Source organism: Eptesicus fuscus, chromosome 12, assembly GCF_027574615.1.
Source record: "Eptesicus fuscus isolate TK198812 chromosome 12, DD_ASM_mEF_20220401, whole genome shotgun sequence".
NCBI lineage: Eukaryota > Metazoa > Chordata > Mammalia > Chiroptera > Vespertilionidae > Eptesicus > Eptesicus fuscus.
In genome coordinates, this window is record NC_072484.1 from 36,453,535 (window position 1) to 36,467,756 (window position 14,222).

The window sequence follows — 14,222 nt, forward strand, 5'->3', positions numbered from 1 at the left end:
AAGATGTGCTGGAATTCCCAAACTTGAGCACAGACTACATCAGACCCCAGAGGAAGTTTAGGCTCTTTGGAGCCCTGGCCTTGCTCTCAACTGGTCTGTCCTTGAACTAGAGGTTGCAGGCAGGGCCATGGCACTGGGAGGAGGTATATGACTTCTTAGAGCTGAGAGGAAGGAACAAGGTAAGAGGTGGGACCTTGAATGTGCCTCTGTATCCCTGTTCTCCCCTCACTCAGTACAGTCTTTTGCCTGTGGGGTGCGCAGTTAGGCTGAGCTGCCTTGGGATTCTAGGTGCTACAACCTTGGTTCCCCTTTTGGCCTCTGGGCTTTGGCATCGTCCAAGGAGATGTCATCAGTCAGGCTAATGTAGGAGCTGAGGGCCTCCCGGAGTCCCTCGCTGATGAGAGACGCCTCCCCTGTGGCAGGTGCTTCAGAGAACAGGAGGGAGCTGTGGAGAGTGGAAAAGAGCTGGGTCAAGGAGCCGTCTTCCCTGCATTCACCACACAGTTCACCGTTTTTAATTCACTCCTGCTAAAAAAATTCACAGTGGCTCTCTGTTTCCTATCAGATCAAACCAGAGCTTGACTTCTTCACTCAGGACTGGTACTCTTTGTTCTACCTTATCTTATCTGACCTTCCTCCCATTCTGGCCACCTTCATGTCCAGGCTGCCCATTGCATGCCCACTTTATCCTCCCTGCCACTGCCCCTTACCCGCCTGCTGAGCCTAGGCTGGCCTCTAAGAGCTCAATCAATGCTCACTGGGCCCCCAGTATCCCTGAAGTTGTCAGGTTCATTCTGGGTTGTGGGTTCCCCCGGGTAAAGCCTAACTCTCCCTTGTTCTGCTTCCATGTCCCAGGGTTCCTCTCACCTGTCCAGCTCTTTCCAGTTGAGGGGTGCCCTCTGCACAGTCACAGGTAAAGGTATGTCCTTGCCGGGGACTGGGCCAGCTCTCCGCAGTGCACAGGGCTTCTTGAGGAGGCAGCAGATGTCATCCGCCAGCTCTGAGGAAGAGACCTAGACCCTTGACATGGGTGACTCCAGCCCTGCTTTCCTCCCCAACAACCCCTACCCTCACCCGACAGCTTTACACACTTGGCAGATTGGGGCATGGTCTAAAAAGGATTACAGCGCAAGAGTCCCAAGCTGTTCATCTCCTAGAAGCTGAGATGCAATCAAAAGTCATTCTGGGCTAGGTTCTGGGAGACTTAATTTACTGTGGTTCTGGGTAAGTTGATGGACCTCTTTGAGTCCAGTTTCTGGCTAGGAAAGCACTTCGGGAAGAAAACTACGGAATGCTCAGTATCCATCACATGAACAACCTTCCAGCAAACCCCTGATCAGTTTTCCCAGTTTTATTCTCCCCTCTACATCCTCCAGTGCCTGTTACTGCACAGGCACCAGAAAATGCTAAGAATCAACTTGAATTCCACACTAGCAACAGATCTGGGCCTAGTTCCTGTAGAGACAACTGTGCTTCCTGCTGGAGCTTTGACTCAGAACTACAGCAGTGGATGAGTTAGTGGCCTGCACTCACACACGGGATAAAGATAGGACTGCCTTGCCTGGCTGGTATGGCTCAGTGGTTGAGTATTGGCCTATGAACCAGGAGGTCACGGTTTGATTCCAGGTCATGGCACATGCCCAGGTTGTGGGCTTGATCCCCAGTGTGGGGCATGCAGGAAGCAGCCAATCAATGATTCTCATTATTGATGTTTCTATCACTCTCCCTTTTTCCCTCAAATCAATAAAAACGTGGTTTTTTTAAAAAACAAACAGCTGCCAGTCTGTGTTTCTTGGCACAGGGACTGGCATGAGGGTAGGGGAGGCCCTTCTTCCATCTGTCTGGATATTCTTTAGCAGGTAAAGTGTCCTAAGGATTCTCTGACCCCTAAAAGTCACATCCCAGTCTACTCTCATGGAGGCAAGGAAAGGCCATACCAGAGTAATGGTCCACTAGGGCCTGGAGTGAGGGGAAAGTGAAGCGCGGCGAGATGTACAGCCAGCCATTGTCAAGGCGTTGGATCCTGTAGTGTCTGATCCGGTCCCAGGATGCAGGGCGGCTGAGGCGGACTGACAAGGAGTAACAGCCTGAGGAGGAAAGAGTCCAAGGTGGGACTGAGGTCCTGCTGGGACCTGGCTCTGCCCAAGTTGGCAGGAAGAAGAGATGAGGTGGCCAAAGTGGATAGCTCTGGGTCCAGGCAGAAGAAATAGTCAGAAAAGGACAAAGTCTTGTTCTCTTGGTCATAAATGACAATACATAATAGATAGGGCTCTTGTGAAATGAGATCATGGATACAGAGCCTGGTACAGTTTAAATGAGCATTACAGGTAAGTGTTGGCTGTTAGGAAGACTCAAGTGGGCAGAAGAGTTAGAATGTGAAAATGTGTCAGTAGATATCAGCAAGGACATGGAGAAAGAGGAACCTATTACCCTGCTGGTGAAAAGATGAATTAGTACAAGCCACTTTGGAAGCAGTTGACATTAACTGGTTGAGCTGACCATGCACCTACCTCACAACCCAGCAGTTCCATCCCAACATGTTACCTTAGAAATGCACGAGCAATATTCATAGCATTGTTTGGAAAAGCCCCAAATTGTGAACAGCCCATCGGCACTCAGTAGAATGGTGGATTATATAATCTAAGACTAGAGCAGTAAACGTTAACAACCACTACACATTTAAGCACAGATAAACCTTAAAAATAATGAGCTGAAGCAGGAAGTCACAGAAACATACATTCAGCATGATTCTATTTATATAGAGGTCAAAGGCAGTCAAGACTATTACGCAGAGATACGTGTATGGCAAAGCTATGAATAAAACAACAATGGTTAACAGTGAAGCATGCAAAGGGCTTCTAAGGGATTGCATAATTTCTTAAGCTGGTAATTGGGCACCTGTTTAGTCTTTAACTTATATATGTACATTATATACATGCATGTGACAGAATTTTTCCATTTTTGTTTTTGTTTTTTAATTTTTAAAATTGACTTTATTGCCGAAACCGGTTTGGCTCAGTGGATAGAGCATCGGCCTGCGGACTGAAAGGTCCCAGGTTCGATTCCGGTCAAGGGCATGTACCTCGGTTGCGGGCACATCCCCGGTGGGGGGTGTGCAGGAGGCAGCTGGTCGATGTTTCTCTATCATCGATGTTTCTAGCTCTCTATCCCTCTCCCTTCCTCTCTGTGGAAAATCAATAAAATATATATTTTTTAAAAAATTGACTTTAGCCGAAACCGGTTTGGCTCAGTGGATAGAGCGTCGGCCTGCGGACTGGAAGGTCCCGGGTTCGATTCCGGTCAAGGGCATGTACCTTGGTTGCGGGCACATCCCCGGTGGGGGGTGTGCAGGAGGCAGCAGGTCGATGTTTCTCTCTCATCGATGTTTCTAGCTCTCTATCCCTCTCCCTTCCTCCCTGTAAAAATCAATAAAATATATATTTTTTTAAAAATTGACTTTATTGATGTCTAATTAACATATAAATGCACGTGTTTAAAGTATACAGTTGTTTTTCATCAGATGAGGATGTATATGAGATACCTTTGTAACTGTAAAGTGGGGTTCATTTCTTTCTTTTTTTAAAAATATATTTTATTGATTTTTTACAGAGAGGAAGAGAGAGGGATAGAGAGTTAGAAACATCGATGAGAGAGAAACATCGATCAGCTGCCTCTTACTGGGGATATGCCCGCAACCAAGGTACATGCCCTTGATGGAATCGAACCTGGGACCTTTCAGTCCTCAGACCGACGCTCTATCCACTGAGCCAAACCGGTTTCGGCGGGGTTCATTTCTTAAATCAACATTTCATCAAAGCCAAATGGAAAGAGGATTCTTAGTGAAATAATCTGTTGTTACTATCATTTAATGATCGAAATCTATTTGTAGCTTTCATTTATTGTCTACTATATGCTTTATATGGATTATCTCATGTAATTCTTATAACTACCCTATGAGGTAAGTACAATTATTCCCTCTTTACAGATGAGAAAACTATGTCACAGACAACCTGGAAGAAGAGGCAGTAACCCTGTCACTTAATCTTTTCCTGTGGAATGCTAACAAAAGGTGGGAATGAATCCCAAACAATAGGTACTATAAGTTCTAGGAAGTGTTTATTTTGAGGAAGTATTAAATGCTCCAATCAAAAGGCAGAGATTTTCAAACTGGATTTTGAAAAAGCAAGATTCAACTGTACGATAAAAATACTTTGAATATTAAAACCCAGGCTAAAAGTAAAAATATGTATCATGCAAACATTAATCACAGGAAAGCTGGAGTGGTAATATTAATATCAGACAAAGTAGAATTCAAGATCAAGAAGATTACCAGAGCCCTAGCCGGTTTGGCTCAGTGGATAGAGCGTCAGCCTTCGGACTGAAGAGTCCCAGGTTCGATTCCGGTCAAGGGCATGTACCTTGGTTGCGAGCACATCCCCAGTAGGGGGTGTGCAAGAGGCAGCTGATCGATGTTTCTCTATCATTGATGTTTCTAACTATCCCTCTCCCTTCCTCTCTGTAAAATAATCAATAAAATATATATTAAGAAAAAAAAAAAAGATTACCAGAGATATGAGGGACATATCAAGAAGACATAAAAATCCTGAATTTATATGCACCCAATTGTAGAGATTCAAAATATATAAAGCAAGACTGACAGAATGGACAGAAAAAAAAATAGACATCCATAATTATAATTGGAGGTTTCAAACATTCCTCTCTGAGTACTTAATAGGACAGAAAATCAATAGGGATATAGAAGACTTAAACAATACAATAGACTAATTTGACTTAATTAACATAGAACACTGCACTTATCAACAATATACATTTTCTTTCTGTCAGGAGCCAAGAGTTGGTCAAAGGATTAACTCTGACCTTACTTCAGCAAGTCACTGAAACAGAAACTCACAAAAACTAGGCCCACCTCCTCTTGCCTGAGGACAAAGCATTCTTTCCATAGTTGCCCTTTAACCGCCATATCCTTTATCTATAGTCAGCACCCTTTACAACCTTAGTCAATTATCTAAGTCCACATGAACCTTTCAGCCCCCATCTCCCCTAGACATCTCCCCTTCTAGAAACCACATATAAGGAAGCTGTAAAAATAAAATTTGGAGGCTTGATCAGAAACCCCTTTGTCTTGCCTCCATTCTTTGCGTCCCTTGTCTGTCTCTCATTCTCTTAGGTGCGCCGCCTCGGTACCCCCGTTAGAAGACCCCGCTGGCCGGGGCATTACTGGCGCCCAGACGTGGGGCCCGAGGGTCGGCTCTCCGGGGAACATCTGCACATCGGTCCGGCCGGACACCCTCTTGAGTCGCCGTGGAACTCGCCGTGAGTGAAGACTCATCCCTTGATCGCCGCGGAGCTGCCCGTCCGTGAGTATGATCGCAGTTGAGTTTTGCAGATGATCTTTTCAGACAAAGATTTAAGAGTGAATTCCTTGTGAGAATGAGTTTTTGTGCCCTTTGACGGATTTCCTACACTTTGAGCTTCTCGATTCAACCTCCAGTCCGCTAATAAGCACTCGTCTCGCCGATCCGGGAAGAGTTAAGGGTACCGCGATCTGGCTGAGCGAGAACTCTGAATCACCCTGAGGAGTAATTTGTCTCTGGTCGGTTCCTCGTCACGTCTCTCGCAAACCCTGAGCTCGCTTTGTCTTAGTGGTCGTTAACCTGGCATGGGGCTTATACATCCCGACCTATGATACGCGAGCAGGGGCCTTTGGGCAAACAGAGATTGTTGACGAGTCAACTGTCCTAGGCAACGGAAACTCAGGGCTGACCTGGCACGGGGTTTATACGTCCCAGAGGCTTACGCGGAGGAGGCAAAAAATTGAGAAGCTCCCACATCAACATGGGCACCTCTCTCAGTTCTCACAAGGTATTCCTCAGTGGGCTCAAGGAGTCCCTCAGGACATGAGGAGTAAGGGTAAAAAGAAAGGCATGAAACATGTCCCTGGTTTCCACTAGAGGGCACCATCGATTCAAAGCGATGGAAAAGAGTGGGCGACGCCCTTCAGGATTATTATGAGACTTTTGGCCCAGAGAAAATCCCTATATCCGCCTTTTCTTACTGGAACCTTATACATGATATTCTTAAAGTTCATCCTCTAGATCCTGATATAAAAGATATAATAAAAACAGGAGAGACAGTCTTAAAAGATAGTTCCCGCCCGCCCTCGGCTTGTCCTTTGGTCACGGTAAATATGCCAGAAGACCCACCTCAAAAGGATCTTATGGAAGAAATCAAAGAAACTCATCCTACCCCTAGCACTAAGGTCCCCAGTATCTATCCCTCACTTAAAGGTTTAAATAAGACCCCCTTAGATGATAAACTCTCCCCGGAAGATCAAGAAACCCTTGATGAACAGGCTGCTCATTGCCATGATGGTGAAGATCCCTGGGGTCTCACTGCTCCTGCTCTTCAAGAGCTAAAGAAGTCCAAGCCCTCGAGGCAGAACTTATCACCCTCTCTACTGACCCAAACCCTTCCAAAACCGTCCCAAAAAACCTGAAATCAAAAACCACCCTCCACGCTTTTCCTGTCACCCGCAGTCAGGGTTCCCGCCCTATGGTCGTTGAGGAAGAAGAAGGCTCTGACTCTCAAACTCAAAATCCAGACTCAGACAATGAAGCTTCAGACACTGAAGACCCCAACCCTAGCCAGAGTAACACATCTGAACAAAAATACCGCCGCCTTAATCTTAAACATCTTAAAGATCTTAAAGCCGCGGTCAGTAACTATGGCCCTACGGCCCCCTTTACCATCGCCCTTCTCGAAAGCTTAAGTGACAAATGGCTCACACCTAATGACTGGCTATCCTTAGCTCGAGCCACGCTTTCAGGAGGTGATTATGTCCTTTGGCGTACAGACTTTGTTGAAAACTGCCGAGAAACAGCCCAACGTAATAATGAAAGTAAAAACTCCCGCTCGTGGACCAGAGATAAACTTCTTGGCAGACCCCCCCTATGAAACCAATGAAGTCCAGGCCAAATTTCCCCCTGGTTTACTAGCCCAAATCCAAGTCGCCGGTCTTAAGGCTTGGCGCCGTCTCCCCGCTAAGGATTCTGCCACTACCTCGCTAGCCAAAATTCGCCAAGGGGCTGACGAGCCTTACAGTGATTTTATCAGCCGCCTCATGGACGCCGCTGAAAGATTAGTTGGGGGAGGTGAAACGGAAAGTGCCTTTGTGAAGCATCTCGCTTATGAGAATGCCAACCCTATCTGTCAAGAGACGATAAGACCTTCTCGATGTGGCAATCTCTCTGATTATATTAAACTCTGCTCTGGAATAGGTACCTCCCACGCCATTGGATTGGCTATAGGAGCGGCTCTAGAAAATTATACCCCAAAACAGCCAAATACACAACAAAAAACCTGCTTTAATTGCAAACAGCCAGGACACTTCATAAAGTATTGCCCCAATGGCAAACAACCACGGGCTCCCCCAAAGACCGCCTGCCCTCGGTGCCGACGCGGTCTCCACTGGGTTAATGAATGTCACTCAAAAACAGATATCGAGGGTAAAGCCCTTCCACCCCGGCAGGGAAACTCCTCGAGGGGCCAGCCCCCGGCCCCGAACACGGTGCCGAACCAAGGGGTCATCAGGTTCGTCCCACAACAGATCCTTCCCGCCCAGGCATCAGCTCCCTCTGCCGCGCCACCCCAGGAAGCGCAGGACTGGACCTCTGTTCCGCCTCCGATACAATATTAATACCAGATCAAGGCATTCAACTTATTTCCACTGAGACTTTTGGACCCTTGCCTCCAGAAACATTTGGTTTAATCTTAGGGCGTGGTAGTTCCTCCTTGGCCGGCCTTCAGGTTACCCCAGGGGTCATTGACAATGATTACACAGGACAGATTACCATTCTAGCTTCAGCCCCCTCAGGGCCCATATCCACTTCCAAAGGACAAAGAATAGCTCAGCTTATCTTACTTCCCCTAAACTCCACCAATAAAAGTAATATTCAACAACCTAGGTTGGATTCTGCCTTTGGTTCCTCTGATATCTATTGGGTTCAACAGATTACCACTGAGAGGCCACTACTCACTCTTGAATTAGACGGAAAATTTTTTAAAGGTTTAGTAGATACTGGGGCAGACGCCACGGTAATATCGACCCGATACTGGCCCCCCAGTTGGCCCTGCGAAGCCTCTGTAACACATCTTAAAGGCATTGGCCAATCTACCAACCCAAAATAGAGCACAAAAATCCTAACCTGGAAAGATACTGAGGGTAACTCAGGGCAAGTCCAACCTTATATTGTCCCAGGACTACCTGTTAACCTATGGGGACGAGACATTCTATCTCAATTAAAGCTCATTATGTGTAGCCCCAATGAAATTATTACCCAACAAATGCTTAACCAAGGCTTTTCACCCGGACAAGGACTAGGAAAAAATAATCAAGGCATCAAACAACCACTTTCTATAACACCCAAAAATGACTGATTAGGACTAGGAAATCAAAATTTTCCATGACGGTCATTGACTTTCCTGTACCCCACGCAGATAAGATCAAATGGAAATCTGATTCCCCTGTGTGGGTAGATCAATGGCCATTAACTAATGAGAAACTTACAGCCGCCTCAAAGTTAGTACAGGAGCAATTGGCCGCTGGACATCTAGAACCTACAACCTCTCCATGGAATACTCCAATATTCATAATTAAAAAGAAATCTGGATCTTGGCGTCTCTTACAAGACCTTAGGGAAATTAATAAAACCATGTTCACAATGGAAGCCCTTCAACCTGGCCTCCCTTCTCCTATTGCCATTCCCATTAATCATTTTAAAATAATTATAGATTTAAAAGATTGTTTCTTCACTATCCCTCTTCACCCCCAAGACCGAGAACGTTTTGCATTCAGCCTCCCAGTCACTAATTTTAAAGGCCCTATGCAACGTTATCAATGGAAGGTTCTCCCTCAGGGCATGGCAAATAGCCCCACCCTGTGTCAGAAATTTGTCGCACAGGCCGTAGACCCTCTCAGGCCTCGATGGCCCTCTATCTATATCATTCATTACATGGATGACATCCTATTAGCAGGGGCTGCCCCCTTCGAGGTACTTAAATGTAGTCAGGAATTAAATCATCGACTTTCCTCTCTCGGGTTACAAATTGCCCCAAACAAAATTCAACTAAAAGACCCCTACTATTATCTCGGCTTTGAACTAAACACAAACAAAATCACCACACAAAAAATTCAACTCAAAACATCCCATTTACAAACCCTCAATGACTTTCAAAAGTTTCTAGGTGACATTAACTGGCTCATGCCTTATCTTAAATTAACAGCAGAAGAACTAAAACCCCTCTTCGACACATTACAAGGAGACTCTAATCCTTTATCCCCTCGCCAACTCTCTCCAGAGGCAGAGAAAACACTCCACATCATAGAAACAGCCATTCAACAACAACAAATCACATTCATAGCCTATAATAAACCCTTTATGCTCATCATCTGCCCGACACCCCATACCCCTACGGGAGTCCTATGGCAAGACAACCCCCTCTTATGGATCCACCTACCCTCTTCCCCATCTAAAGTTCTTACTACATGTCCCTTCTTAGTTACTAAACTCATAACATTAGGTAGAGAAAAAAGTCGCCAATATTTCGGCAGAGATCCTGACCAACTCATTCTCCCCTACACCAAGGAACAAATAAACTGGCTCTCACAAAATGAAGATGATTGGATTATATCCCTCTCTTCATTTCAGGGTAATATTGATAATCACTACCCCTCTCATAAACTCCTTCAATTTACCAGACTACATCCATTCATCTTCCCTAAAGTAACTTCCATCACCCCTTTAAAAGAAGCTTCCTTGGTTTTTCCTGATGGGTCCTCCTCCGGCATGGCAGCATACGTTATAGACTCACAGTGCTACAGCACTAAATCCCCATTCCAATCTGCCCAGCTTGTAGAACTTTTTGCCATTTTACAGATTTTTAAAATCCTAGATAATACCCCTTTCAATCTCTATACAGACAGTGCCTACATAGCACTTTCAGTCCCTTTACTTGAAACAGTCCCCTATATTAAACCGTCTACTAATGCTGTCCCTCTCTTTCACCAACTTCAATCCCTTATCCTGAAAAGACAAGCTCCCTTCTACATTGGGCATTTAAGAGCTCATACCGACCTCCCCGGCCCCCTCTCCCAAGGTAATTCACTCGCAGATAAAAGCACCCGCCTAATATGTTCCCTCACCATAAATCCTGTTGCTAAGGCCGAGCACTGCCATGCTCTCCATCACCTTAATGCCCATACGCTCCGCCTTCTATTTAAAATTACCAGAGAACAAGCCAGACAGATTGTTAAAAACTGCCCAGGATGTGTTACCCTCCTGCCACTCCCTCATCTAGGGGTTAATCCAAGAGGTCTACTCCCCAATGAGATATGGCAAATGGACGTTACCCATATCTCTGAGTTTGGCAATCTCAAATATGTCCACGTAACCACTGATACCTGTAGTGGATTCATCTTCGCCACTCTCCATAGCGGCGAAGCTTCTAAAAATATCATAGCACATGTCCTTCAGTGTATCACCACTATAGGTAAACCTCAAAAAATTAAAACAGACAACGGGCCTGGATATACCTCCCAAGCATTCCAAAACTTCTGCCATCAATTCCAAATCAAACATGTCACTGGCATTCCCTATAACCCTCAAGGGCAGGGAATAATAGAGCGGGCTCACCAAACCCTTAAAAATACCATAACTAAACTCAAAACAAACAACATTTATCCTACAAAAGGCTCTCCCCGCAATATCCTTAATCACGCATTATTTACCCTCAATTTTCTACAACTAGATAGAAATGGAAAATCTGCTGCAGACCGTCTTTGGCACCAAGAAACAAAAAATCAATATGCTAAGGTTATGTGGAAAGATCCACTAACCTCTAAGTGGCATGGTCCTGATCCGGTACTCATTTGGGGATGAGGATCCGCCTGTGTCTATGATACACAAGAGGAAGGACCGCGATGGCTACCTGAACGCCTCGTCAAGCCAATTAACCCCCCAAAAGAAAAATAATCTCACATCCAGGGAAATTATCCCTGAGACAAATTTATCTTCTCTCTACAGGTCATGAAAACAATTACTGAAGTCCTACTGCTGGTCCTAATACCAATGACCTACAGCGGTTTTGGACCTCCAGTTAACCATGAGAAACTACTCTTAAAAATGTTTGGCAATCCCTGTGACTGTAAGAAGGGTAATAGTGGAGTAACACCCACCTCTTATACACGAACAGTTGATTGTGGCAGTAAAACTGCTTTCTTAATCTATGAGAGCCAAATAGGGGGAGGATTCAAGCAAGGATGGAGATGTGTTGGGAAGCCCAAGGTTATACCTACAATTGAGGGCAAACCAGGGCAGTGTCCCAGTAATTGCCAACAGGTCATAGAACTCCACTCGACCTGCTACAACAGTGTCCAGCAGTGTACCCACACAGATGGTAAAATATATCTAACAGCCATTCTCCAGAAAACTAAACTAGGAACCATGGAAGGCGAGCTTGATTTCTCCAGCTCAACAGGTCACACTAAATATGCCCAAGCCTCCTGCTCTGGCGATGTTGGAAAAGATACTTGTTGGCCACCACAAGCACCTATTCATATATCTGATGGTGGTGGGCCAACAGAGTAAGAGAATCCATAGTTCAAAAACAAATCGAAGAAATTATTAAACTCATGTATCCTCCCCTCCAATACCATCCATTGGCTCTCCCAAAGTCTCGGGATGTAGATCTTGACACCCAGACAAGTAACATTCTAGAAGCCACTCTCATAGCTTTAAATGCCTCCAACCCTCACCTTGCTGAAGACTGCTGGCTATGCATGACTCTTGGAACTCCCATGCCTACAGCTATTCCGGCATCCAATTCCTCCATCACTGAAGGTACCAATTGTAGTCTTAATGTCCCCTTCAGGGTTCAACCCGTAGGTTTCAACCTTTCTATCTGCTATCAAAGAACATTCCAAAATGACAGTTATGATCTAGATGTGGGATTTATAACCTTTTCTAACTGCTCCAAAATCACTGACTACTCTGAGCCCCTATGTCCTGCCCCCAGGCAAGTTTTCCTTTGTGGCAATAATCTAGCCTATACAGCCCTGCCAACAAATTGGACTGGACTTTGCTTACAAGCTAACATTCTCCCAGACATCTCCATTATTCCAGGGGATGAGCCTGTTCCCTTACCCAGTCTTGATTACATTGCTGGGCATAGTAAACGGGCTGTCCAATTCATCCCCTTACTCGTTAGTCTAGGGATCTCTGGAGCCGTAGCTTCTGGCACAGCAGGTCTAGGAGTAGCAATACACTCCTACACAAAACTCTCTAATCAATTAATTGATGATGTCCAAGCTCTTTCAGGGACCATTAGTGATCTGCAGGACCAAATTGATTCTTTAGCAGAAGTCGTATTACAAAATAGAAGAGGGTTGGATTTGCTCACGGCAGAACAGGGAGGGATATGTTTGGCTCTACAGGAACGATGCTACTTCTACGCCAACAAGTCTGGCATCATCCGAGACAAGATCAAGAAGCTACAAGAAGACCTCGTCAAGAGACGAAAAGAGCTATTTGAGAACCCGCTCTGGAGTGGACTTAATGGACTCCTCCCCTACCTCCTCCCCATCCTTGGTCCCCTTGTTGGTTTTCTCCTTATTCTTACATTTGGCCCTTGGGCATTTAGAAAAATAACCGACCTCGTAAAACAGCAAATAGATTCAGCTTTAGCAAAACCCATTCAGATTCATTATCAACGCCTGGAAATGGCCGATAGGTGGGACTCGGATTACCAAGAGCGCGAGCACCTCCGGACCCAGACTCGCTCCTTCCCTACGGGGACAGCATCTTAACCAGAGGGATGCTTACCTACGCTCTAGCCAGAGCCAGAGGTATGGGTATCGAACCGAGTGCAGAGCAAAGCATTGCAAGGGAAGGTTGGGATATTTTTCCAACCTCCTCTGGATTTCCCTGAGAGTATACCTGGTTTGCATAGAGGTTGACATCGATAAAAATAATGGCTCTGCCTCTCCTCCCCAAAAGGTGTCAAGAGCCACACACAGTGGGTATGCAAAGCCCACGGGAGGAACCAGGTCAATGTCTCCTCGGTCGATTAATGCCCACTCCCGTTTCTTAAACAGAGAGGGAGGAGATGTCAGGAGCCAAGAGTTGGTCAAAGGATTAACTCTGACCTTACTTCAGCAAGTTACTGAAACAGAAACTCACAGAAACTAGGCCCACCTCCTCTTGCCTGAGGACAAAGCATTCTTTCCATAGTTGCCCTTTAACCGCCATATCCTTTATCTATAGTCAGCACCCTTTACAACCTTAGTCAATTATCTAAACCCACATGAACCTTTCAGCCCCCATCTCCCCTAGACATCTCCCCTTCTAGAAACCACATATAAGGAAGCTGTAAAAATAAAATTTGGAGGCTTGATCAGAAACCCCTTTGTCTTGCCTCCATTCTTTGCGTCCCTTGTCTGTCTCTCATTCTCTTAGGTGCGCCGCCTCGGTACCCCCGTTAGAAGACCCCGCTGGCCGGGGCATCTTTCAAGTTCAGATGGAATATTGAGATAGACTCTAGACTGGGCCATAAAAACAAATTTTAAAAGATTGAAATAATTAAAGGTATGTTTGCTGACCACAATAGAATTAAATTATAAATTATAATAAAAAGACATCTAGACAATTCCCAAATACTTGGAAATAACCCAGGTATCAAAGAAGAAATCACAACCAAAATTAGAAAATATTTTTAATTAAATAAAAACAACTTGTGAGCTCAGCTAAGCCAGTAATTAAGGATACATTTCTAGTTTAAATGTTTACATTGGAAGAAAGGTATAAATAAAATAAAATAAGCTTCTACTTTAAGAAGCTATAAAAATAAGTAGAACCAATAACTATGGAAGAAATTGAAGTAGTCATCAAAAAGGTTCCAGCAAACAAAAGCCCAGGGCCAGACGGCTTCACAGGGGAGTTATACCAAAAATTCAAGAAAGAACTAAAACCTATCCTCCTCAGACTATTTCAAAAAAATTCAAGAGGAAGGAATACTTCCAAGTTCATTCTATGAAGCCAGCATCACCCTAATACCAAAACCAGATAAAGACAACACAATGGCCCTGGCCGGTTTGGCTCACTGGATAGAGCGTCGGCCTGGGGACTGAAGGGTCCCAGGTTCGATTC

At 45.2% G+C, this 14,222-nt stretch overlaps 1 protein-coding gene across 1 annotated transcript in view; it reads right to left on the reverse strand.

The window, feature by feature from the left end:
• Positions 1–291: 291 nt before the first annotated feature.
• SLA2 (Src like adaptor 2) overlaps positions 292–14,222 on the reverse strand; it is a 31,372-nt gene continuing 17,441 nt past the window's right edge. Inside the window, exons 6-8 of the mRNA XM_008149759.3 lie at positions 1,938–2,087; positions 868–1,000; positions 292–445 (exon numbers count right to left, since the gene is read on the reverse strand). Coding sequence (XP_008147981.2) covers positions 292–445; positions 868–1,000; positions 1,938–2,087 — 437 coding nt within the window. The remainder of the gene's footprint in view (positions 446–867; positions 1,001–1,937; positions 2,088–14,222) is intronic.